The sequence below is a fragment of the Ctenopharyngodon idella genome, chromosome 3, assembly GCF_019924925.1.
Source record: "Ctenopharyngodon idella isolate HZGC_01 chromosome 3, HZGC01, whole genome shotgun sequence".
Taxonomy (NCBI): domain Eukaryota; kingdom Metazoa; phylum Chordata; class Actinopteri; order Cypriniformes; family Xenocyprididae; genus Ctenopharyngodon; species Ctenopharyngodon idella.
This window is the reverse complement of record NC_067222.1, coordinates 743,663-771,139: the sequence shown is the minus strand read 5'-3', so window position 1 is coordinate 771,139 and position 27,477 is coordinate 743,663. Positions and strand designations below refer to the sequence as shown.

Here is a 27,477-nt window from a genome sequence, read left to right as displayed (position 1 = left end):
ACAGTTTGCTGTTCATGAAGTAGATATTCACTAGTTAGTCTTCAGTAGATGTTCACTAGTATGCAGTTAGTAAGAGTTTATCTTTAATAAGACTTGTATCATGGTGAAATTATGATGTTTCACAAGCAACGGAAGAATATGCATTTATAAAATGCCATAATACAAAGTTGATCAGCTCCATGTTCAATAATTGTTAGATCTTCCTGTATTTGGCTGAGCTGTCATTTGGGTGGCTTGTTAATGTATTAGATTTCTCTAATGCATAAAATAAGTAAGCTTGACCAGAGACCTTGTGAGGAGGAGAATTTACTGAAGGTAGCAGTTTAGCACAGATCTTCAGTAATGATGTTAGCCTGTCCCCTGCTAACAGATTTTTGTTATGAGAACATTCTCCAAATATTCAGTGTTGGTTCTGGGAACATAAAAAATGTCCAGTTTTCTTGATGTTAGAGGAATGTGTTTTAAAAGGTATGATGTTCCTCAAACGTTCTTTCAACTTAATTTTGATGAACAATTCAACATACTAGGATCGTTGATTTTGTAACATTCCAAGAACATAGAAATGTCCAGTTTCCTTAATGTTACTAGAATGTTATTTAAAGGTTAGTTTGATGTTCCTGAAACATTCTTTCAATCATTCAAAAACCTGCTGTGAACAAGCACTGAAAGAAAGAGAAATAAGATCAACTTTTGTGTTTTAACAGTCCAATGACTGCATTAAAGTGGTTAAAACAACTAGAATAAAGTAATAAACCAATTTGATAAACATCATTAGTAACACTGAAGTGATTTGTGTAAGATTGTCCAAATCTGTTTGGAAGTTGAGACACACTTAGACATCAACACTCATCATACAAACTTCAACAATGGTGACAATCAAAACATAATTCAGCAACATAATTTATTCATGGTGCAATGCATGCGGGGAGCCATGAATGTTTTGTATGCTGGCATGAAACGTCACCATTGTTGTGTTTCATGTGGCGAATGTTGATGTCTGTGAGTATATAAATGGCACAAAACATGTTTTGAGCAAAAATGTAACAACGATAGTGTTATTTATACACTCACAGACATCAACATTCAGCATCTGAAACACATCAGTGGTGTTACAAATGATCTTTATCACATCAGCTGAGTTTAATACCATTCAATAATGCTCCAACTTTAATGCAGGCATTTGACCATTAAAACAGACATGTTGATCTGCTTTATCAATGCAGAAATGTTTTCTGAAATTGCCTACAATTGCTGAAAAAGAAGCAACTTAACAAAAGTCAAGGGTCAAGAGCCCAAATAAAGCAAACACTGATCACCATGATAGTGAACTGAACATCTAAACCTGTTAATCCTCAATAAGAACTGCTGTAGATGTCTGACAGACAAAATACATATAATCTTTCATGAGTTTTTTTTTTAACTTTGTAATTTTAGTGCTGATTTCAAACATCTACTCTGGACACACTGAAGGTGAGTGAATTTGATTAATAAATTATTATTAATAAAATTCTTTTTCAGTGCTATTTTCTTCTTATTTTCTAACTTAAGAAAACAAACAAAAAAAAGAATATTTTGTATTCCCAAAAACTTTTAATATTTTAATGCTAAATCCTATCTTTTTTCTTAATACAAAATTTAAGAATGAATGAATGAGTCATTTATATAGAACAGGGGTGTCCAAACTCGGTCCTGGAGGACCACTGTCCTGCAGAGTTTAGCTCCAACTTGCCGTAACACACCTGCCTGAAGGTTTTAATATGCCTGGTAAGACCTTGATTAGATGGTTCAGGTGTGTTTAATTGGGGCTTCTATTTCTGGTCTGGTAATCACATTAACATTACTAGCCATATTGCAACAAGCAAGTTCAGCCTATGCCTGACTGGAGTACTGTGTTTTTGGGGTGTGAGGGGCAGACAGCACGTTGCCTGTTACTTTGTTTGGGCTGCCTTGTTGAGATCAGTGGCACTGAGAACATTATATTTCACACACTTTAATCTATTTTATTTTCCAAATGTAATAGGATAAGTCAAAGGAATTGTTCGGTTTGTAATATGAATATGTGTATCATTACATCCTGAACCACACACCAGCTATAGGTGGAGAGGAGAGAGAGTATTCATATTCCTGAAAAATAATCATCAATAACTTCTTAAAGTTAGGATAACCTCCAACCTGTCTTAAATCCACAAAGGAACATTCTTAGGAACTTCTTGGAAATATTTCTTAAGAAGATTTTCGTGAATCCGACCCCAGCAGTGTAAAGGAGGATTATAAATACATCTTTTTTAAATGATTATATTATTATATAAATGATTTATAAATGAATGAGTTATATAAATGATTCATGTGTTGTGAACTAGTAAAACCACACAGACAGTTCTGAGGTGTGACAAAAAACACCAAAAACATTCACTCACAAAAATGCAAAATTTCTTCAGAAATATTGCATGGCCAAAATTTGTTATGAAGAATATAGAAAAATAAAGTATCTTTAGACATTTACTTTGTCATGAATATTAGTAACTCTACAGACACCACCTGAACTGCAACCACAATTTTCAACACTTTGGTATCTGATACTGTGTGTCTCTTTGACTGCTGGTGTAGATGAAGGTGGTGTGAAACCCTGTTTTGAGCTCAGAGCTTCTAACCTAAAGGATGTGGGTTTGAACCCCACATAGGGTGATCTTTACACCTTTCATTTTTCTATTTCAGTTAAAGTCCAGTTAAGTGTTTCTCCTCAGAAGTGGTTGACTGAAGGAGATCCAGTGACTCTGATCTGTGAGGTTAACGGCTCCTCTACAGGCTGGACATTCAGCTGGTTCACTGAAACTGAAACTGTCTCATCAGGTCAGTAATGTGCTTCATGTTGTATCATCTGAATTAGCTGAATTTAAATTTCAAGTTTGAAAAATTAATATTTCTAAATCCAAACAATAGAGACAGGGTATGTAGACTTGTATTGTTCCCGGGTGCAAGAATTCAAAGAGTAAATGTTTAGCAGGAGTGAGTTACAATTTTCAGTGATAATAAACCTCTGTTGATCCGACTGTCCATGGAAGAGGATACAAAAATGCAGAAGTATACTCTGTAGTTTTCACAAAAGCCCTGGACAGAAAAATCCCCAGTGTTAAATTAACACCCCTCTGTGTACATATGTGTCCACACTACAGGGTGTTAAAAGTAACACTGAAGCAGTGTTGAAGTTAATGAGATAATTAAGTGATTAATTAAGTGATGATTGTCAATTAGTGGTGATACCTGATATAAATTAGCAGAAACAAGACAAAAAAAGAAGAACAGAAAAAAGAGAGACACAACAACTACTGACTTCCAGCCATTAAACATTATTACACTTATTACTGCTCTGTTTTTTTTTCTGTTTTTTCTTGTTGTTCTTAATCTTGTCACATGATTCTGCTTATTAGCATCAGATGTAATTGTCAATCATCACTTAATTATCTCATTAACTTCAATACTTCAGTGTTACTTTTAACACCCTGTAGTGTGGACACATATGTACACTGAGGGATGTTAATTTAACACTGGGGATTGTCAAAAGTCTCATATGTAAAATGAGTCATTCAGCAAACTTTTGCTGCCAAATAAATATGAATAATTCTGTCCAGAAAACAGAGATTGAGTAAACACTGTTCATTTACATATAGACTACCAATGTTGTAACAATTCAAAGTGGGTTGAAATCAAACCATTTTAAGATGAAATCTACTCATTCTCTTATTTTACAGGGAGCAAAGATCATTATAAGCTGCTCTCAGACAGCAGCAGAGGAGCTGGAGGAAAATACACTGTCAGTTCTGCTGCTGTAAATCACACTGGAGTTTATGTGTGTGGAGCAGAGAGAGAAAAAACAGCCTATAAAACACACAGCAACAAACAACCACTGTGGGTCACTGGTGAGTTCATGCAGAGTTTAAACGATTGGTTAAACTTTAATAAAGAAAATTGTTATGCTCAAATCTGAAAAATTATAGCTGTAATTGTCTTGTCAGGTGTTTCTCCTCCAGTCTCTCTGATCATCAGTCCCAGCAGAACTCAACACTTCTCATCTGTCTCTCTCTCTCTGAGCTGTAAAGACCAGAGTAACTCTGATGGATGGACAGTCAGAAGATACACAGACCGTTGGGGGCTGGAAGACTGTTCATCACCAGTGTTTGGATCACAAACAGGATCTACATGTACAATCAACACCACCATCCCATCACACACTGGAGTGTACTGGTGTCAGTCTGAATCTGGAGAGAAATATCATCCTGTTAATATCACTGTACAAAGTGAGTCTGTATTTCTGTATTTATTCATTTCACTGGCAGTTTACAGTCAATGCATGAAGCAGGTTGATTTAAAGGGCACCTATTATGCTAAATTCACTTTTACATTGTGTTTGAACAGAAATGTGTGTTGGGTGTGTGTGTACACAACCAGCCTATAATGATAAAAATCCACCCGCTCCTCTTTTTTTAATCCCTCTAAATAATAAGTGTCTCAGAACAAGCTGTTTGCAGATTCTGGTCAAAGTTACATCACTTTGCACAGGCCCCGCCCACGACTGGGGTGGACACAATCCACCATAGGCCTATTTCACAATATGGTGACCGAGACCGGAAGTAGGGAAGCGGTACATCTGGTCCGCTATGATCGCCATTCATTGTTTAATGCACTGAGGATATTTTGTTTTCTCTTAGTAATTACATTAATTTATTTGCCTATAAAGTAAGAATAGCATATGTTGTTTTGTTGACCGTTTTCAGGAAAGGCTACAAATTCTTTTTTGAGCAACTTATTTTTGATTGTCAAGGTATGAATTATTAGGCAGTTGCCTATAGCTAATTCCCCATTTATCACTTGTTGGCTTTATGGATGCATTTCAAAGAGATTTAATAAAAAAACAAAACAAAAAAAATACTTACTGGCCCGGTTTCACAGACAGGGCTTAGCCTAAGCCAGGATTAGACCTTAGTTCAATTAGGGTATTTAAGTAGCTTTTATAAACGTACACTAGAAAAAACATTTCTGGTGTTCATCTTGAAACAAAACAATGGCACTGACATATTTTAAGATATGTCAGTACAAGTTGCTTTCAGTTAAAACAGCTCAAACATGCATTTTAGTCTAGGACAAGCTTAAAAGATTAGTTCACTTTCAAATGAAAATTAGCCCAAGCTTTTCTCACCCTCAAGCCACTCTAGGTGTATATGACTTTCTTCTTTTAGATGAACACAATCGTAGAAATATTAATAAATATCCTGAGGCATCTGAGCTTTATAATGGCATTATGTGTTACCAAACAAGTATGAGCTGAAGAAAGTGTCTCCATCCACATCCATCCATCATAAACATACTCCACACGGCTCCGGAGGGTTAATAAAGGCCTTCTGAAGTGAAGCGATGCGTTTGTGTAAAAAAAAAAAAAAAAAAAAATCCATATTTAACAAGTTATGAAGTAAAATATCTAGCTTCCGCCAGACCGCCCTTCCGTGTTCAAATTACGGACAAAACTGAACTGGCGTCATGTCAGTTCCATAAGTTGAATAGGGAAGGCGTAGGACGTACGGCATAAGCTTTTTGAAGAACAAAGAAGGCGGTCTGGCGGAAGATAGATATTTACTTCATAACTTTTTAAATATGGATATTTTTTTTACATAAACGCAATGCTTCACAAGGCCTTTATTAACTCTCCGGAGCCGTGTGAAATATGTTTATGATGGATGGATGTGGATGGAAGCACTTTCTTCAGCTCATACTCGTTTGGTAACACAAACATCTAAACCACAGTGTTACATATCGTTAGCTAATGTGTATGTAAATAATGAAGCAACTGCTACCATATGCTAGCCTACCTTACATTTACATCCATACAGCATAATATATTTTACACATATTGTGAAATTGTATCAGTTAACAATTATCTACTATTTTACTGTCCATTCAGATCATGTTATACTCATCCAGAAATGTGACTGTCGTAATCATGCTCCTGCAACAGCAGCGCTGCATCAACACTCTCCATTTCAAAATCAGCTGCCCTTCAGTGTCTGAATTAAATTCTCGTCGTTGGGAAAGTTGTAAAACCATAAAAGGTTGCTTCTTCTTCGAGTGTGAATATAAAGACACAATACTGGACTCACTACTTTTAGTCTCCGCCACTGTTCTGCTACCAATTTTACTGGACCAGAAAAGAGTTTTCCCTACTTCCGGTTTGCATACGTCACGCTGTGAAATAGGCCTGGAGCAGCTGTAGCGACAAGAATGTCTCGTAAGAGTTTGAGGTGTTTTGTTGTTGGATGTAAAGGCTGATTTATACTTCTACGTCGGACCTACGCCGGAGCCTCTGCACTGTAAGCTATATGTCGGTTTTCATTTATACTTCTGCGTCATTGTCCGCGTTGACAAGCAACATACAGACCACTAGTAGGCAGTGTCCACCGTCATGTTGAGTATCAAGGCAGAAGAAGAAGAAGCAGCTTGTCATGTGCGTTGTCAGAGAAGCATTACAGTCATTACAGTTCATCTGAGTTTATTTATGGATATAAAGCTTACCAGTTTATTAAGCATCCCCTGAAAAGGCATAAGGTCTGTATATATTTGTTTACTGTTAATTGGAACGAGTATTTTTGTGTAATTCGCTGTGTATGTTGATGATAATGCAAGGGAGAGAGAGAGTTTATGGATAAGACTTTAATGCACACTTCTTGTACTGTGTTTTATTCAGCTCTTACAGAGATTTTCTGGAGTGGAAACGGATGCTTCATCTTTTGTGTGAAGTACAATAAACGCCACAAAACTCATCAGTAAAGTTTTGCCCATCATTCAGACAGGGTTTGCTACAACAGGCTTGTACTAATAATGGATAAAAGCAAGATGACAACATAATTTAGAACCGTAATTAAACTAAACTATACCTGTTCTATTTTCATGCAGCATATATTCTCTGGCTCTGTAGGCATTATTGTCCGATTCCATTTGGGCTGAACAGTTACTGACAGTTTCTGACATTATTAGTGCGTCCTGACTCCTGACACCAGAGAATGAGCTCTTGAAGCTCAGCCCTCTTAGGCAGGAGCAGCAGCTCATTTGCATTTAAAGGGACACACACTAAAACTCAGCGTTTTTGCTCACACCCAAAAAGTGGCAAATTTAACATGCTATAAAAAATTATCTGTGGGGTATTTTGAGCTGGAACTTCACAGACACATTCTAGGGACGTCAGAGACTTATTTTAAATCTTGTAAAGGGCAAAATTGGTGCCCTTTAACAAGAACAAGAAGCATCAATGGGCAAACAACAAACCAACAAAAAACTTAATGCACAAGTTGTAATAATCTAGTTTTGTCAGAAAATATAGAAATCTATTTTTTTATGTTACAATATTGTTCATATAATCTTACTCTTTATGCAATCAGCACATGTTTCCTGTGTTTCTGTAGTTGTAGCTGGTGTGATTCTGGAGAGTCCTGTTCATCCTGTGACTGAAGGAGATAATCTGACTCTACGCTGTTTAGATAAGTTTGCAGACCCATTAATCCTCAGAGCTGATTTCTATAAAGATGGATCACTCTTCCAGAATCAAACTACAGAGATGATCATCTCTAATGTCTCAAAGTCACATGAGGGTTTCTACTACTGCAAACACCCAGAGATTGGAGAGTCACTCAAGAGCTGGATCTCAGTCAGAGGTGAGAGTCAATGAAACTGTGAGCTGATTTATGTCTTCATATGCCCTCGTTCAGATATAGTTCATGATAAAGTGCAGTGATGCAGTTACACTGACAGTATCAGGTGAGTTTGATCATCTCTTCATAAACACACACAAGTTTATCATGTTATTAATGAACGATTTGCTTCTTCACATTAAGATACTTTGTTTTTTTTAACCACAATTGTCTCACATGATCATCAAACCAGTTCTCAAAGTTGGCTGGATTTTTGTATTTTTTTTTTACATCCATTACCAAATAACACCTTAAAAAGTAGTCATGATGTATCTTAATGATTTTTATTATTGAATTTTTATTTATTTATTTGTTTATTTATTTATTTATTTTTTATTTTTTGCATTTCACATCTTTGAATACATCTAAACAAGTTCTCAAATAGGCACTATGTTTATAAGTCGCATATTTGAGTTCTAAATATCTACATTCTCTCCTAAAATATATATATATATATATATATAATATTCCGTGACACAACAACAGTATTTGTAAAATGATTGTGGGTTTTCTCATCCATCATGACACTCGCTGTGAGAAATGCTGCAGTGATACAAACAGTGAAACGGTTCCCATGGTGATACTGGTAGAATATCTGGAAAAGGCTCTCAGCCAATCAGATTCGAGAAGCAAAACGAACTGTTGTATAAATACATATACACTGTTGAGGGTTAAACAAAATATTAATGGTTAAACAAATCAAATAATTTCCTGCCTTTATAACTTCTCATAATGTTTAAGGCCTAGATATAAAGTATATTTAGGGTGAGCTCTTTTTAAAGACATTAAGCTTGGGTTCTGTTTTCAAAACTATTAAAAAAAAAAGTAAAAAATGAATAAAAAAAAATTAAGAATAAAAAAATAAGAAATAAGTAAACAATTCATAACAAAATCCACATTTGTACATTTGCACATTTGTCCTACTAATGTATGGCAAATTTCACCATATCCCAAGTAGATGGAATAAAAAAGATATTTTTTTGTTTTATATTATCCAAGTAAATACCTCAGTCCAAAATGTGGGGCCTCACACACTTACAGCCGCGCCCTCTTGAGACCTGGAGGATTGGGAAACTGCTCTCTTTGTGAAAAGGTGGGTACCGCTGGACTCCGGAGAGCCAGCGCCGGGACAAGACAACACACAAATTCCCCCCGGCCCTCCTCCGGGGGTGGGAGAGATGCTGGAATCCTCTCCCGCAGAGCTGAAGCCCTCGGCGACGAGCAGACTGAGACTGAGGCTGTGCGGCCTGCGGCGGGGTGGGGGCAGCAGCGGACCGCTGGGACAGGACATGTTTGATGGCCTCAACCTGCTTCTGTGCGGCCGAGAACTGCTGGGCAAAGCTCTCGACCGCGTCGCCGAATAGGCCGACCTGGGACACGGGGGAGTCCAGGAACCGATACTTATCGTCTCCCTCATGTCAGCCAGGGTCAGCCAAAGGTGGCGCTGCTGGACTACTAACGTAGCCATCGCCTGACCAACAGAACGTGCCGTTAGTTTCGTCGCCCGGAGGGCGAGGTCAGTGGCGGCACGCAGCTCCCCAAGCAGCTGTTGGTCAAGGCCACCCTGGGGCATATCCATGAGTGCTTTTGCCTGATATACCTGCAAAAGGGCCATGGCATGCAGAGCGGAGGCGGCCTGTCCACAGGCTCTGTAAGCTTTCTCTGACAACCCTGAGGAGAATTTACAGGCCCGGGATGGGAGACGCTTTTCACCGCGCCAGCCGGCGGCCGTTGGACACAGCTGCATCGCAACGGACCACTCGACTGGGGGGATCCCAGCGTACGCCTTGGCCTCTCCGCCATCCAAGGTGGTGAAGGCAGAGGAGGGAACAGCCCTGGCACGAACGCTATAGGGCGCTCTCCAGGACTTGGTCACCTCCTCATGCACTTCCGGGAAGAATGGCACTGGGGCGGGGCGCTGAGGACCAGTGCGGGCCGCCCCGAGATAACAATCATCCAGCCGAGATGGTTCGGGACACGGTGGAGGATTCCATACGAGCCCGACCTTCTCTGTGGCCGGGAAAGCATAGCCGTCAGCTCGGGAACGGCCTCGGGCAACGCTACCGTCCCGGAGGGAGGAAACGCAGCCGAGTCTTCATCTCCCGAGGACTCCTGCTCACCTTCCGATGCCGCGATTGACATCTGATCATCCGCAGGCATGCCGAAGGACACGGCTGGTCACTCCATAGAGGGACCAGGACGATCCATCGGTAGCACAACAGGCTGCACTGTTGTAGAGGGGACAGGGGGCCGCGGAGCGGAGCTCGGTGGGGAAGCCCTGACCGTAATCCTCAAATCGCTCTGCCTACATGCCGACGCACCGTCACCCCGGCCAAAGCCAGAGAAAACGGCGGAACGGGGCATAGGGGAGGGGACCAAGGAACGAGAGTCTCGATCTCAACACTGAGATAGTCATGTTCCCACAATGAAAACCTGAACTATCCACAAAAGCTGCTTCAGCATGCTGAACGCCCAGACATGTGATGCAGCGATTGTGACTGTCAGCGGGGACCAGGGAACGACCGCATCCAGTAATGCACAGACGAAATGACATCTTGAAAAAGACGCAGGGTTCATCTGTGAAGCTCTTTTAGAAGGGGAATCAGCTCTGATCTTGTGCCAAAGCACACAGGGATCAGTTGCGATGTGATCAGGTACACCACTCCCTGATCACAAAGCAGGGAACCGGCCCAAATCGCAACCGTCAGAGACAGGTGAGTGTTTGGAAATGTGCTGTAAAAACAGCAGCTGAGAGCACACAGCTCAGGCTCCTCTGCAGCTTGCGACCTCGCTGTAAAGTGTCGTAACACCAACACAAGACCGCTGAAAACTCTTCAGGCTTTGTAGAGTTTAACTGCAAGTCAAATAGCTGAGTTAACCAAGGCAGGAACACCACGGTTGGCTCCTCAGCGAAAAACAGAGTGCGATGGCATCTGCTCCCCTATTTATACCACCTGGCGGGGGCGGTGCGCATTATGCAAATATCGCACGCCAATTCCATTGGCTTGTTGTAAGTTTACTCGAAGCAGATAGGGCTCTCTAGCGATATCCCAATTCGTCGGTCACTACTGACGTACGTCGAACGTGACCGACTGAAAGGGAACTGTAATCTCTTCTTATATGACCAGGATAGGACAGTTCCTTATAATCCATAATCTTACATTGTCTATTAAATTAAAGGGTTCATGAAATGGATTTTTTTTAATTTTTTTTTTTTTATAATGTTTCCTGGGGTGCACTTATACAGTAATGTTAATATGAGTTTTACATCAAATAATTGTCATAATTTAGGCTATTTTCTATTTTCTACCCTGATTTTAGTCCTCTGATTTAAATGCTCTGTTTGAAGGGGCGTGTCTGCTGTGAGATTTCAGTGTAAACGCCCACTGCTGTGATTGGCTGACATCTTTGCAATTGAAATATTACATGTGGAATCAACATTTTTACTATTACAGCTGTGGAGATTAACAAATTGTGAAAAGTGTTGATTATTGCATTAAATTTAGGTCTATTTCTATCACATGGAAGGTTACAGTGATTAACATTGAGCAGATGACAGTCTGTTGATGGTGTGAATGCAGTGATTTCGCCATAACTAACAATGCAAACAGGATTTAAAGGTGACCTATTATGCCCCTTTTTACAAGATAAGGTAATATAAGGTAATATAAGTCTCTGGTGTCCCCAGAATGTGTCTATGAAGTTTCAGCTCAAAATTTTTTATTATACCATGTTTTAACTGCCATTTTTTGGGTGGGAGAAAAAATATGCTGATTTGGTGTGTGTACCTTTAAATGCAAATGAGCTCATGCTCCCTTCCCCCAAGCTCACGATTCCAATACATTGAGGCATAAATAATACAGTAGAAGCTCACACAGCAAATATAACTCTTAGGGGACCTATTATGCAAACTTCACTGTTGCATGGTGTTTGGACATAAATGTGTGTTGGCAGTGTGTGTACACAACCACCCTATAATGATAAAAATCCAACCACTCCTTTTTTTTAATGCCCATAAATCATAAGCAGTGTCTCAGAACAAGCCATTTCCAGATCCCTGGCAGTGTGATGTCACATTAGCCACAGGCCCCGCCCACTAATGTTGACAGACACTGCCGTTTTAACATAGAACCGCCCTGAGGGAGGTCACAACGAGTTGTACACAGTCCGCCATTGCTGCACTGACGAGAATTTCTCCCAAGCGTTTTAGGTGTTCTGTAGCTGGATGGATTAATCCACATAGCTCTCTCCATTTACTCCTGAAATCTGAGCCACTGAAGACCAGGTGGATTAATTTTGTTTTCGAAGAAAATGCTCCCTCAACTCTACCGAAATTTGTTTATGTCTGCGCGAATCATTTCACACCGGACTTCTTTGTGTAGAATGTCAATACAAAGGGACAATACAAAACATACAGTCTCCAGAGTGATACTGGATACGGCAGTAATAAAGGTGAGAGCACAGTTCATTAGAGTTGTTTTACGGATATAAAGTTTACCGGTTTATTAAGCACCACCCGAAACGGCATAATGTCTTTATATATTTGTTTACTGTTAGTTGTAACGAGTGTTTCTGTGTACTTCGCTGTGTATGTTGAGGATAATGCAAGGGAGAGAGAGAGAATTTATGGATAATATTTTAATGAACACTTGCAATGTGTTTTATTCAGCTCTTACAGAGATTTTCTAGAGTGAAGACAGACGCTTCATATTTTGTGTGAAGTACAATAAACATTATAATTCTCATCAGTAAACTGGCTTGTACTATCAGCTTGTGAAGCTCCGCCCTCTTAGGCAGAGTGCAGCAGCTCATTTGCATTTAAAGGGCACACACTGAAACAGCGCGTTTTTGCTCAACCCCAAATAGTGGCAATTTTAACATGCTGTAAAAAAAAAATTATCTGTGGGGTATTTTGAGCTAAAACTTCACATACACACTCTGGGGACATCAGAGACTTATTTTACATCTTGTAAATGGGGACATAATAGGTGCAAACTGTTGCAAACTGTTCGTGATGCAGCATATCAGATCACGTAGGTATGGCATGTATTTTGTGGATGTTTGCTAACATTCGATTCTGAATGAGTTTGATAGTGTGCTGCATTGCTAACATGGCTAAAGCTACTCACTGTTGGAGGAACTCAATAAGAATTTACTCAATAAGACGCGTTTATGAATTATACAGACTTGCAAGCGTTTTGGGGTTAAAATAACAACATGGCTCTGGTCTCAGTAAATACAGTAAGAAACAATGGTAACTTTAGCCACATTTAACAGTACATTAGCAACATGCTAACAAAACAGAAAGACAATCTGCAAACATCACAAAATATATATGAAATTGGATCATAAACAGTTGGTATCGATCCATCTTTGAGAATCAACTTCTGTGCAATCTGTGTTTTACTGATCCTCGTGTGCAAAGCAGTCTGGTGTAAAATGACTTGCACATACTGGTATATAAATTTATCTGGACAATTTCCCTTCATAAATAAAATTACACCACTGCGTCTTTAATGGCTCAGACGCCAGGAGTTTATGGAGACTCATATGTTTACAATGGATTTCATGTGACGTCACACAGTGGAGCGGTCGCCATTTGTAGGACTGAATTGCAACATGCCATCTATCTGCTGTGCTGTGGGCTGTGATAACAGAAAATCACAAAGAAATGGGTCAACGTTTTACAATATCCCTGCAAATCCTGAGCGTCCTCAGTAATGGATTGCTGCTATCGTAGGGTTGCCCCAATACCACCTGTCCTGTAAAATACGGGATTTAAAGGTTAAATGATGGGTACCATAACAAATCAATACAGGACGTGATTTGTCCTGTATTTTACATAGACCGATACATACTTGAATAAACAAACAAGCATTTTGCAGTGCGGATAATACTAATAGCAATAATAATGAAATCAATTTCACAAAAAATTGCAGAGAAGCTTAAATTTGCACATGATTGCATTTTAGCGTCTTTGTATCCATAGCGACAGAGTCTCGAGAATATGCACTATAAATCTGCACATTTTTTTAAAAACATGTCAAGCTGACGTCTGCCCTTTGAACGCAAGCTATTCTTTAGCTAAAGGGCTGAATGGGGAAAAGTTATCACTGGGTTGGTCAGTAACTAATGATGAACGCAAGGCAAACTGCACCGGTTGCAGAGAAGCATTTCAATTGCTTATGGTGGACTGTCTTATAGCAGCATATGGTGGCAGACATACTTATAAAATTGGATAATCTATTAATAGAATATTCCATACACTATCGGAGCTGGTTAGGCAGATAATTATTATATTTTTAGACATTACTAGACAGATTAATTGGTAACACTTTACAATAAGGTTCATTAACATTAGTTAACTACATTAGTTAACATGAACTAATCATGAACTGCACTTCTACAGAATTTATTCATCTTTGTTAATATTATTATTAAAATCTTGTTAACATTAGTTAATGCACTGTGAACTAACACGAACAAACAATGAACAGCTGTATTTTCATTAACATTAACGAAGATTAGTAAATACAGTAACAAATGTGTTGCTCGTGGTTAGTCCATGTTAGTTAATACATTAACTAATGTTTAACTAATGAACCTTATTGTAAAGTGTTACCAATTAATTAATGTTATTGATTTATTATTCATATTAATCATATACATACGTAATACATCATCCTATCTGTCATATACGATTTATCATGACATTTTAAAAAGTTTTTTTTAAAACTAAATTATATACATAAAAATGGGACAAAGAAATTACATAGTAATGTAAAAGTATGGATTAAAAATTCATCCCATCCAGGTAACAGCTGCAGAATTGTGATTACTGGTTCAGAATGACTGCTTAAGAAACATCAATATACTGAAGAGTTCTTCAGAAATAAATAAAATTATCAAATGTAAAAAAACATATAAAATGTGTTCTGTTGCAAGTTCTCATGTGTTTTCATGGTTTATTGTTGAGATGTCGATATTGTTGAGGCTTGTGAATGGGTGTCCCTTATTTTGCTTTACTGAAGAGAGATCACGGGACTCTTACAGAACACTCCAGACTGTGCTTTATTTTGTGTAAGTAATGTGTCTGACAATACAAGAGATGTGCTTTACTGACAATATTGACAATTCCATTCAGTGATGCCTACGATATTCATGTAACTATAATATCATCCTGAGGTGAAGTAGCGGTAGTCTTTAAAAGCACATGCTTTTAAATCCCTTGAGAGTTTTGCCGGTGGATTGTGGACGAGGTAGATGTAAATGTCAACAAATGTCAAATTTGGAAAGTTTTTGTTAGACTTTAGTGGAGTCAGCAGTTCACTTGACAGTAAATAAGGATCTAATCCTAAAGTATCCTTTTTCTTTAAAAACTGCTTTTTGTCGGTGGTGAGGTGTGCTATTTTGGTGTGTGACATCTTTTCAATCACCAAGGAGACGCTATGCGTAGGTCCTAAAGATGGCCGCAACAAAAAAGTCATGTGCCTGAAACCCATGGATAGCCGTTAACAGATAAGTGATAATGTTTACATAGATGAGACATATCACAAGCTTGGGATGGTCGTTCTTGAGTGATGCTGTCCTGCAGAGTTTTGCTCTGACCCAACTCACCTTCCTTCACGTAGCTTTAGTAATCCTGAACATTCAAGTGTGTTTGATCAGGGTTGTAGCTAAACTGTGCAGGACAGCTGCACTCCAGGACCAGTGTTACTGGTACACTGTTGTCGCTTGCGAAAACAAAATGGCGATGTCGTGGGTGGAAACATACAGATTCAGGGGGCGGTATAATATTATAATAATGGTGCGTTCAAGTTCTTCTGGTAAGTTCGCTTTTACAAGGTGTAAAGTTGTGTTTACGATGTCAGGTGCATTCAACATAGTAAATTCCCCGGTGTTAAATTAACAGCGTTCGGTGTTCATATGGGAACCACCAGCAGGGTGTTAAAGGGTGTTATCACACACAGTTTCTGCCAATCTCATGTTAATCTTGAGTACCTATGGAGTAGTAGTACATCCTTCATATCTCCGAAAAGTCTTTAGTTTTACCATATTTATAAAAGATACATACGCTGTACTGAGTCTTTCCGAAAACAGCCGAGCTCCTGGAGGCGTGCCGTGTGAGCGGAGCTAAAGAGTCATGAGCACACGCAGCTTTTGTGTAGCGATCTTCTGCAAGCTATCAATGGTCAGCTAAACAAATGTATTTAAACACACACAATACACCATTGCATTATCCCTGGATAACTTTTGAATCACTATAACGAATATAGCATAGTGAATGATGAATAGTTGTTGTTTACATTATATGCACTTAGGCACCTATTGCCAACAAAATAGACATTTGAAGCCGTTTTACTCACCACCTGTGGTTCCGTCTCATGACCGGGATCATTATCGCTGTGACCGCTCCATCTTTCAGTTTCAAATGATCTGTAAATCCAGCGCTGAACTGGGCCTTCTTTATGAAACCATAAGCGGCGATCCTGAGGGCTCGAGCAGCCACGGAAAAACACGAGATATTCTCCATTCATTTTAACCAATAATAAAGTGATTGAAACTATCAGTTTCTATGGTTATTTTAATAACAAATATTGAGAGCGCATCAACGTAATGCGTGAGCAGAAATCTCTCAGCTCCACTGGGTTCTTTGGGAAGCAAGGTTATCTTTCCCTCACAACCAAAATCACACTTCTTTGGTGACATTGTTGATTTTGTGGTCTAAAAACAAAGTGACAAATCTTTCTCGAGCAAGTCCTGTGCAGTGCTGCCGATGACCTCCGTAAAGCCGAACGAAGCGTGTTGATGGGCATGCTCTTGCTCCCTTGCTCTGGTCGATGTGTGCGCACACGCTCTTCCGGGGGAAGTGTAAGAGCGTCTCTATAATGGGAGTTTTGGTAAGTGTTCAGATAAACTCGCGCTGCATGCATGATCAACAGTTTCAGCCATTATAAAGAGAACGTTTTTGAAGTAAAAATACTAGGATTATTCATTATGAATTTAACTGTCATTACCGGTTTAAAAATGAAATACGTTACTTACAGTTTGCGGGGTCCTTGCTGATTCCAGAACAGTTGATTCCTGATCTTTGAGCAAAAGTTTTTGGGCAAAGCCTGTATCGTATTGCAACTTGTTCTCAAAGCCACTTGTAAAATATATAGTACAAACACGCAAGTCAGCACTGACGTGACTAGGACGTTCGTTAAAAATACACCGAATCCATTTTTCTCTGACACTGGGATCCTTCGGCAGCTTATGCAAAGATTGTTTTTCCACAGTCAGGAACAACACAATGTCTGCATGGCATCGCAATCTTGTTACTATCACAATCTTATCGGAAACAACTTTAGATCCACTCTCTGCTCATGGACTGAACATCAGTGGGCGGGAACAACGATACAATGATGTAAGAGTAGGCGTTGTTGTCTCACTCCAGAGGCAGTCATATGCAAATGAGTGTGCCCCTGTGACGTCAACTGGTATAAAGAAGGTTCAACCAGTGTTTTCAGTGAACAACAGGAACACATTCACATCTGTTTCTGAGTCTGATGGAGATAAATACTTCTGTTATGGATCAGACACTGAAGGATCACGCAGCTCTGGGGACAGCAGAGACTTGTAAAAAGGGGCATAATTGGTGCCCTTTAACAAGAACAGGAAGCATCAATGGGCAAAAAACAAACAAACAATCAAAAAACTTAATGCACAAGTTGTAATAAAAATCTAGTTTTGTCAGAAAATATAGAAATGTATTTTTTATGTTACCATGTTGTTCAAATAATCTTACTCTTTATTCAGTCAGCACATTTTCCTGTGTTTCTGTAGTTGGTGTGATTCTGGAGAGTCCTGTTCATCCTGTGACTGAAGGAGATTCTCTGACTCTACGCTGTTTATATAAACATCCAAACCCATCAAACCCCAGAGCTGATTTCTATAAAGATGGATCACTCATCCAGAATCAAACTACAGAGATGATCATCTCTACTGTCTCAAAGTCACATGAGGGTTTCTACTACTGCAAACACCCAGAGACTAAGAAAGAGTCGACCAAGAGCTGGATCTCAGTCAGAGGTGAGAGTCAATGAAATTGTGAGCTGATTTATGTCTTCATATGCCCTCGTTCAGATATAGTTCATGATAAAGTGCAGTGATGCAGTTACACTGACAGTATCAGGTGAGTTTGATCATCTCTTCATAAACACACAAGTTCAACAAGTTGTTAATGAGTGCTTTATTAATTTAATTAATTAATGTATTTATTTAATTTTTAATACATTTTTGAATCTTTGAATACATCTAAACAAGTTGTCAAATAGACAATATGTTCATAATTTGCATATTTCAGTTCTAAATACCTACATTCTCACCTAAAAAAACCCCCTACAATCTGTGACACAACAACAGTAGTGTTTGTAAAATGATTGTGGGTTTGCTCGTCCATCATGACACTCGCTGTGAGAAATGCTGCAGTGATACAAACAGTGAAACAGTTCCCATGGTGATACTGGTAGAATATCTGGAAGAGGCTCTCAGCCAATCAGATTTGAGAACCAGAACGAACTGTTGTATAAATACATAAACACTGTTGGGGCTTAAACAAAATATCAATGGTTAAACAAATCAAATAATTTCCTGCCTTTATAGCTTCTCATAATTTTTAAGGCCTATATATCACAGTAAATTCCCCGGTGTTAAATTAACACCACTTTGTGTTCATATGGGATCCATCAGCAAAGTGTTAAAAGTAACACTAGAGCAGCGTTAGAGTTAATTAGGTACTTAAGTGATTAACTGAGTGATGATTGTTCGATTATTGAAGACACCTGATGATAATGAGCAGAATCACTGAAGGAAAGAGAAACACAAGAACTACAACTGACTTCCAGCCACAGCTTTAGATGAAATCAACTGAAAAGACATTAAATCTCTCTTATTACAAACTTTCTTTATGCCATTTGTCTACTGTTCTTTTTGAGAATTAATAGAGGTTTAGATGTTGATGTTTTATTGAAAATGTTTGGTCACCATTATTGCGATTAGTGTGTCCTTTATTTGAGCATTTTGAGTCTTTGCTTTTTATGTCAGTTTGTGGTTTTTGCAATAGTGTTTACTTGAAACACATAATTTGTTGCAAAATAAGCCATAAACAAAGTTGATCAGGTGTTATATCTTTCATCATCATCATCATCATCATCATATGTTTTCCAACAATGCTTTCTTGACAGAGATCAAACATTATGAATTTTGATTTTTAAATACATTGTAAGAAAAAAAAAAACCTTTAGACACACACAAACATCAAGAATCAACACATGAATCTCAACAATGGTGACATGCTTCATGCTGCAATGCATGCTGGGAGCCACCATAGTATTAAAGTCATGTCTCCCAGCATGCATTCAGAGCATTAAGTATGTCACCATTATTGAGATTCATATGCTGATTCTTGATGTATCTGTGCGTCAAATCCCCACCCCCCAGAATATGTTTAGAAATCAAAATTCAGAATTTCTGATCTGCGGCAAGAAAATATTGGTGAAAAAAATTTAAACTACAAATAATCAGTTTTGTTCAGTGATGAGTTAAGTCAAACATTTACGTTATGATAAAAAAAAACAAAAAAAAAAACTATATCACCTGATTGTTTTTGTTTATGAGTTCTTTTGCAACAAATTGTGTTTTGTAAACACTGTTACAAAAACCACAAACTTATATAAAAAGTCAAGAGTCAAACTGCCCAATGCCCAATAAATGAAACACCGATCACCATAACAGTGACCAAACATTGTCAATAAAACAACATCTAAACCTGTTAATTCTCAAAATGAACTGTAGATGAATGATAGTCAGTCTGGTTTGTAATAAGAGAGATTTAATGTTTTTTCAGTTGATTTCATCTAAGGCTGTGGCTGGAAGTCAGTTGTAGTTCTTGTGTTTCTCTTTCCTTCAGTGTTTCTGCTTCAGTGTTGGCCTTTTTGAGCCTGTAATGTTTCTTATATTGTCTATGAAATTAAAGGGGTCATGAAATAGATTTTTAAAAAAAAATTATTTTATGTTTCTTGGGGTTTTTACATCAAATAATTGTCATCATTTAGAAATAAATGGCTATTTTCTACCCTGATTTTAGTCCTCTGATTTGAACTCTGTTTGAAGGGGTGTGTCTGCTGTGAGACTTCAGTGTAAACGCCCACTCCTGTGATTGGCTGACATCTTTGCAATTAAAATGAGAATAATTACATCTAAAAGATGCTTCTCTTACATTCACCTTCTGCCTTGGCCAGGGGGAGTTGATGTCATCAGATGGTGTCCAACGTTCATTGGGTGTTTCGACCCTAAACCGTAACACCCTCTAGTTGGCAGGTCAGCATTGACGGCCAAATCACTGCCCATCTTCTCCCCCTGGCTTCCAGCTGGTGTCATGGACTGAACATCTGTGGGTGGGGAACATCAGTGGGCAATGCGATGATGTAAGAGTAGGCGTTGTTGTCTCGCTCCAGAGGCAGTCGTATGCAAATGATTGTGTCTCTGTGACGTCACATGACACCTCTGTTTTAAACAAAGCTTTTTTTTTACAGCTTGATTATATAAATGCTTTTTTATTGATGACGAGGACGTTTTCAAGTTATGGAACTTGCAGGATGTAATAATCATACAAAGACCTCTTAAATGTCAAAAGACCAAGGAAAATTTGATTTCTCATGTCAAAAAAAAAAAAAAAAAAACCATTAATTAATTTACTAGTGAGAGAATGAGATTGTCTGTTTCCCAAATTCCCAATAATTTTATATTGACAGATATTCCCAAACGAACTCTGACTGTTGAGTATTTTTAATTGTGATTTGTTGTTGTTCTACAGAAAGACCAAAACCCAAAGTGATCATTAAACCTGATCAACATGTATTCAGTGGAGAGACAGTCACTCTCAGATGTGACATTGATGTTGAAAGAGTCACTAGATGGCGGTTCAACTGGTATAAAGAAGGTTCAACCAGTGTTTTCAGTGAACTACAGGAACACACATTCAGGTCTGTTAATGAGTCTGATGCAGGTAAATACTCCTGTAATGGATCAGACACTGAAGGATCACGCAGATCAAACATCAGTGATGAAGTTACACTGACAGTATCAGGTGAGTTTGAAAGTATACTTTCTTATTTTTAGTTTAAAATATGTATACTAATAGCGCACTTGAATAAATTTTTTTCGTAAGGGATTGCATGTTTCCTGTGTTTCTGTAGCTGATGTGTAAAAATACTTGTTTCTCTGCATCAGGATCTGATGGTCTCAAACCTGTGATAATTGGAGTGACTGCAGGACTGACAGCTGTATTTTTGATCATTGTCTTCTTGGTCCTGCTGTGGCGCTTCAGAAACAACAAAGGTTTATCATCTCACATTAAAATTCAGTGACACATTTTCAGACACTAGCTCTGTTTCTAAACCCTTTGAGCTGCCATCTTACATCAGTCTAAGTTGGTTTTCTGGACTTAGCTGGTCTCCCAACCTAAAGCTGGTATGCTTTCTGGTTGTTTTTGGGCAGTTTTCAGCTGGTCAGGCTGGGAGGCCATCTTAAATTAGGCTTGTTACTTCAATTCTGAAGAGTATTGATAAAAATAACCCCATTACCAGAAAAGTCTGGACATTTTGTAAAATGCAATAAAATCAAGAATCTGAGGTTTGTTAATTCTCTTGAACCTTTATTTAACAAAAGTACAAAGAAAAGATTTTCAATGTGTGAAAGATGAAAGAACAATTTAAATAGAGTAATTATTTATTTGGGTGAATTAATAAAATAAGCCAAATTAGATTACATGAACAAGAACTTTGGTATTGAAAATTATTGATCTGTAAGTTTAAATAAATTTGTCAAGTTGAAAATACTTGATAATCTAAGTAATTAAAACTTAAATGAGTCAGAGGAAATTGGTACCTCAAAAAGTTAAGTTCAGTGAACAAAAAACATATTTTACAGTTAACGTTTGTACTGAAAACTAGTAAGTTCACCTTACTTTCATGAAGTTAATCTAAACTTTACAAGTTTAAACAACATTAAATTTGTAAAGTTGACCATACTTAATATTCTACGTAAATGCAACTTAACTGAGTCAGTGCAAAAAGATAACTCCGAAAGTTAAATGTGAGTGATTTTTTTTTTTTTTTTTTTTTTTTTTTTACAGTGTAGTTGTTTGATATACTGAAGACAGCAGACAGTGAGGCAGCTTAATGTAAACATAATGTGATAAATAAATAAAAACGTCATGAAAAAGTTTGTCATTCTCAAACATGAAACAGATGAAAAGTCAGTTTTCCTCAAAACATTGACACGAACAGTTTGTGTTTGACTAGGTGGAAGATCTGAGTCTCCCTCTGCTGTCAGTCAACAGCAGAACATCAGTCAGACATCAGAGCAGAACCAGAGTGAAGCCGGATACAACACACCGCTGTCTGGTCAGACTTTATTCATTACCATTAATAAATACCCATAAATCTTTACAAGCTGAGATAAAAGACACTTAGGAATAACTCTTAATTAACAGAACAGATCTCACAGCTAAATGATATTTCACTCTTTCAAAGTTTAACAAGATATTTGTCTGACATACTGTATATATTTCAGCTAGATGTCATTTAGTTTTATTTGATCAAAAAATACATAAAATATACACATATTTTTCTGTAATTTAGAATGTTAATTGCACATGAAATATTATGTCTAGTGATTTATTTTTTTAAGTTTATGTCAACATGAAATCACTATTTTTCTGTGGGATTGAATTTTTAAAACTGAATGACAAAAATCGTTTAAAATATATATTTAAAAATATAATTGGAAATTAATTCATGTATTAATTTATTACAGGAACTGCACGTTTATGACTCAGTTGATGCAACTATTAATAAAGACATGTAACTAATGATGTCATTTACAGTATTTTATGTCATTATGAGTTCAGTAGTTCTTCTCTAAAGAAACTGGAAATCAAATCCATCGTTTTTTGTGTCACTGTGATTTTTGCAAAGGAAATCAAGTTCAACCAAGTGTCTTATTTCTTTCTCTGTTGTTCATTGTAGATGGTGTAAGTGCGCTGGCTGAGATCACATATGCTGAGGTTGAACTCAAATCTACAAACAAACAGAAGAAAGAGAAAGAAAACAAAGGTAAACCAACACAAAAATCTTTGCTCTTTTTTTAGCATGTTATAATGTTATATTTCATATCACTGTTGGACGTACAGTAAGCACTAGAGATATGAACTGTTGGCTTCTTCTAGACAAAAACACTGAGAGTTGTGACGTCCTGTACTCTAAACTGAAGCTGGAAACAGATCAAGGTGAGTGTCAAACTAAAAACATCAATCACAATTCACAAGAAACCACTGAAAACTACATCTACATGCATTATTGATGAAATTAAATTCTGCATATAAAAACTAGAAATGTGCATTTTGAATTTATTGATATATTTTCAGGTGCTGGATCTAGTGATGTGACGTATGCTCAGGTTAAATAAATGCCCGGAGGAGAAACTTCAATCCCAGGATGCTGATGAGTTTACTGTAGCTTGAGAAGTGAATGACTTTGTGATACTGATGATCACTTGAAGGCAACAGATTTACCAGAACTGACTGTAATATTAGTAAGCCTTCATGTGCTTCAGAAACAATGTTAATCTTTGAAAAGAAATGAGATGAATATTCATTATAAAAAAGTAATTATTGTTTATTACTGCACAGTGTGTATTTATATTAGTTAATACCAGCAGCAGCAGCGAATCATTTGACAACTGAGAGAACAGAATATTCAGTGAAAGGCTGTTTCTTTTCTGACTGTTGAGTAAGAGACCAAGTTTTTCTCAATATTATATACACTGCTGTTCAAAAGTTTGGGGTAAGATTTTAAAATTATATATATATATTTGTGTGTGTATGTATATTTTACATTTTTTTAAAGAAATTAATACTTTTATTCAGCAAGGACACAATGATCAAAAGGGACATTTGTGTTACAAAAGATTTCTATTTCAAATAAAGTGTACTTTCTATTTCTCAAAAAATCCTGAAAAAATGTTTCCATAAAAATATTAAGCAGCAAAACATTGATAATAGGAAGAAATGTTTCTCAAATCAGTGAATTAAAATGATTTCTTAAGGATCATGTGACACTGAAGACACCAAAAGACTTGATGGTGGTTTCGATAAAAATATATTAAAATAGTATATTAAAAGAGTCTTCAGTGTCACATGATCCTTCAGAAATCATTTTACACTCAGTTGCAGGAACACACAAGTCTGGCACAGGGGAGAAGTGAACTTTCCTAAAGCAGTGTTCACTCTGCTCTCTTATAGCAGTAGATCTGCAGCACACTCCTTACAAGCGACAGTGGTTAATTAACTGCAAGGCAAGCAGAGTGAGGGAGAGAGACAGAGTAATAATAATACTCAACACAGAGTAAAATACATATCCAAAAACATTTATACACATAATACACAATATAACACTCATTCGGTGGTGACTGAGGACTGTTGCTGCGTCTCATTTCGGAGACTGTGTCCTCCTGAGGTCTCATTTGAAGGCCGCATACGTCATCAAGGATGTCTTATTTAAGAAAAGTAACTGTAACAAAATTGCCTGTAATTCCTTGTGAGGTGTAAAATACTGTCATTTCTTTTTTACTTTGAAATCTAATGGTTACTTTTTTTAAAAATGGGACCGCCTTGATGACGTATGCGGCTGACAAATGTGACCTCTGGAGGACGCAGCCTTCAAAATGAGATGCAGATTGTGACTGGGCAAGTGACTGAGGATTGTGACAATTAGTACATGCATGAGTGCTGTTATCTGCAAGAGGATTTGAGTTAAATTGATGCTTCTTGTTTTCATAATTTTGTTTAATTCAGTTCACTTTAGCAATTTCTCTCAGTCATTTAAAAAAGAAATAATCTCACAGTATTAATTCGCTCACATTATTAGCACACTATATTTTTTTATAAACTTAAATAACAAATGGCCATTTTAAGGCAGTCAGTTTCTGCAAATAAAATGAGTTTTAATTTAGTGCAACTGTGCTGCCAGCATTTTAAAGATAATTTAAAGGACAGGGTTTTACAGTAAATATATATGTAATTATATAAAAATTTATAATAAAAAAGCAGTAATTTGCAGGTGAATCTGCTGCCAGTTAATCACTGCAAATTTACACTGAATGGTTTAACAGTTTAGGCACAATTTATATGTTTACAAAACTCATTTCAGTCATTTAAGCAGAAGTCTTTAGATCAATAAATTTTAAAGATCACGTGAAACATAAAATCAGCCTTGTGTGTCCAAAGTTTTGACTGCCATGTAAATAATATCTGATTTTTATTACTTTACACTTTTTTACTGTATTTCCCTTCATTTCATTGATCATTCACATAAATTTATTCACTGAAGTCATTATTAATCATCACAGATAATCAGTGGTGTGGAGTTTGTATTCCAATACCCCAAACTATAAAATGGACAAAGATTCTCAGTGAAAGACTGATCAGTGTAAGTGTGGATATGAGACATGGACTCCACATCATAAAAAGAGACGAGACCCTCATCATAATCCACAAACACCCCGACCCTCTGAGGCTTCACTCTCAGAGAAAGAGGGACAGGGGGATCATTATAAGCCGAATAAATCCCATATCTCAGACCCACAGTCCAATATCCATTCTGAGGATTCATTCCAATCCCAAAGCCCTTCCTGTTAATGGATTCTCTGACCACTCCTAAAAACCACTTGGTTTGTTCCTTCACCTGAACCTCATAGTAAAAACTCCCTGAGGAGAATTTGTCCTTGCCAAGGACACTAAGATATTCCTTAAACCTGCCATTTTGCTCTTCATTTCCATCCATTTTTTTTCCCAATTTATTTCCAAGTTCCACTTGTTTCCCATCATCAGATACGATGAGACGTGGATGAGCTGAATCAGCATCCAGAATCACATTCACTGTTGAAATATAGAAAATTATGCTTTACAGATGAGTATATAATAAAATAATTATAATTGTTATAATTTATTGGTATCTTTACAAAAATAATGCAGTAAAAATACTGCATTTATTGTAAATAAATGTAATGTTCAGTGTACTTTACATTATGATCAATTAAGTCTGTCTGCTTCTGAAAGACTGAAATGTTTTGATTGTTCTGATTATGCTTTCTATGTGTGTCATTGTTCATGGTTGGATTCCCTTATGATGATATTTTGTCTTCCTTTTCTTTAGTTAAACATTTATGAGTTTAAATGCATAGTTTTCTTTTATGTCACATATAAACTACATTTGATCATTTATCAGAAGGCAGGCAAGCAAACAAACACCACATAACATTACCGAGACTGGACAAAGAACACTGAAAACACAGGAACTTAAATACGCAGGCAAACAAGGTGATTAACAATGACACAGCTGAACGTGATGGCAAATCATGTTAGTAACCATGACAACAGAGGAGTTGCAGGAAAACTGAACAAAGGAAAACAGGAGGCAATGAATACTAAAGTCATACTAAAAGTCAGTGAAAATGAAACTAAGATGACATAGAAAGACTAAGGGGCTGTTTACACGACACCATTTTCAACTAAAAACGGAAAACTTTTTATGCGTTTCGGCCGTTCATTTACATGACAACGGAGTTTTGGTGGCTTGAAAACAGGTTCAAAGTGCAAGATTTTGAAAAAAAAGTGCAGCAAACTTTAAAAATAAAAAAAAAGGTGGAGAGGTATGCACGTTTGGTGAAAGTGCTCTTTTTAAAAGAATGCATATATGCGCAGGTGCATAGTCTTTCTTTACAAAGTAACATCACCAACTACTGATCTGGCATGTGTGATACAGCGTTTTTAGTCATTTTCGGGGATCCATGTGAACAAGGATAGTTTTGATAACGTTGTCATCTGTACAAAGAAAAAACCTTTCGATTTTTAGTACTTTGTTGTTGTGTAAACGTACCCTAATTGGTGACAACATGATGAATATGGGAAATTAAAATTCTTAAAATAAATAATTATAGTCATAAAACTTGAGTATTTTTTACTCACCCTTTTGTGTTCTTAAATGTGTGAGAGCTAAAAACGAAGTATGAAGTTATAAAGAGTTCATAACAGAATTCATCTTTAGATCAGTAATGAGATCAGGTATTTTTTAAGCACTTGAATACCAATAAAATTCAAGAAGACGTTACACAGTTTACAATACAATAATAAAATATGATGAATTTTATACATATATGAATGCACAGCATATTCATTCATATTTTTGCAGAAATATGAATCTTAATAAAGCCGTAAAAAAAATTCACCTTTTGGTATAATCGTCTTCTGACTTTGTAAAAGTTGATCACGTTCTAAAGAAAATTCAGAAAAAAGACGAGATAAGAATATTGAAATTATATTATTTTTTATACAGTAAATCTGACAAGTTATGAATAAACATACATAGGCAACTGAATAAATATACATTACATAAATAAACAAATGGTGACCACAGTTACAGGATCCAAGATATACACAAAATAAAAATAAATACACAGAGTCTGTTAAGTAAGAACACTTTAAATAAATAATGAATTAATAACGTTATATAGAAAAAATAAAGACAAATTCACCATGTTGTATTGTGCTCTTCTTATCCTTTAGACGTCTGTGTGCTGAAGACAATTCAGAATAAAGACAAGAACAAAACAGCTTTCAGACAACATAAACATTAAATAT

The 27,477-nt window shown here is 37.0% G+C and overlaps 2 protein-coding genes across 11 annotated transcripts in view; one reads left to right on the top strand and one right to left on the bottom strand.

Annotated features, from left to right (window-relative positions):
* The window catches only part of LOC127509446 (Fc receptor-like protein 5), a 111,683-nt gene that overhangs the window by 17,606 nt on the left and 66,600 nt on the right, over positions 1 to 27,477 (top strand). The window contains exons 8-13 of one of the 5 annotated variants that reach the window (XM_051888161.1): positions 2,716 to 2,850; positions 3,750 to 3,917; positions 4,014 to 4,295; positions 7,449 to 7,697; positions 17,562 to 17,807; positions 20,593 to 20,865. In XM_051888161.1, the coding sequence (XP_051744121.1) occupies positions 2,716 to 2,850; positions 3,750 to 3,917; positions 4,014 to 4,295; positions 7,449 to 7,697; positions 17,562 to 17,807; positions 20,593 to 20,865 (1,353 nt within the window). The remainder of the gene's footprint in view (positions 1 to 2,715; positions 2,851 to 3,749; positions 3,918 to 4,013; positions 4,296 to 7,448; positions 7,698 to 17,561; positions 17,808 to 20,592; positions 20,866 to 27,477) is intronic. The other 4 variants (XM_051888162.1, XM_051888165.1, XM_051888166.1 and 1 more) reach the window with 4 other exon arrangements.
* Positions 23,733 to 27,477, bottom strand: part of LOC127509462 (butyrophilin subfamily 1 member A1-like) — a 42,239-nt gene continuing 38,494 nt past the window's right edge. For all 6 annotated transcript variants that reach the window (XM_051888221.1, XM_051888220.1, XM_051888224.1 and 3 more), the window contains exons 6-9: positions 27,372 to 27,413; positions 27,066 to 27,110; positions 26,806 to 26,832; positions 23,733 to 25,716 (exon numbers count right to left, since the gene is read on the bottom strand). In XM_051888221.1, coding sequence (XP_051744181.1) covers positions 25,175 to 25,716; positions 26,806 to 26,832; positions 27,066 to 27,110; positions 27,372 to 27,413 — 656 coding nt within the window. In that variant the 3' untranslated portion in view covers positions 23,733 to 25,174. The remainder of the gene's footprint in view (positions 25,717 to 26,805; positions 26,833 to 27,065; positions 27,111 to 27,371; positions 27,414 to 27,477) is intronic.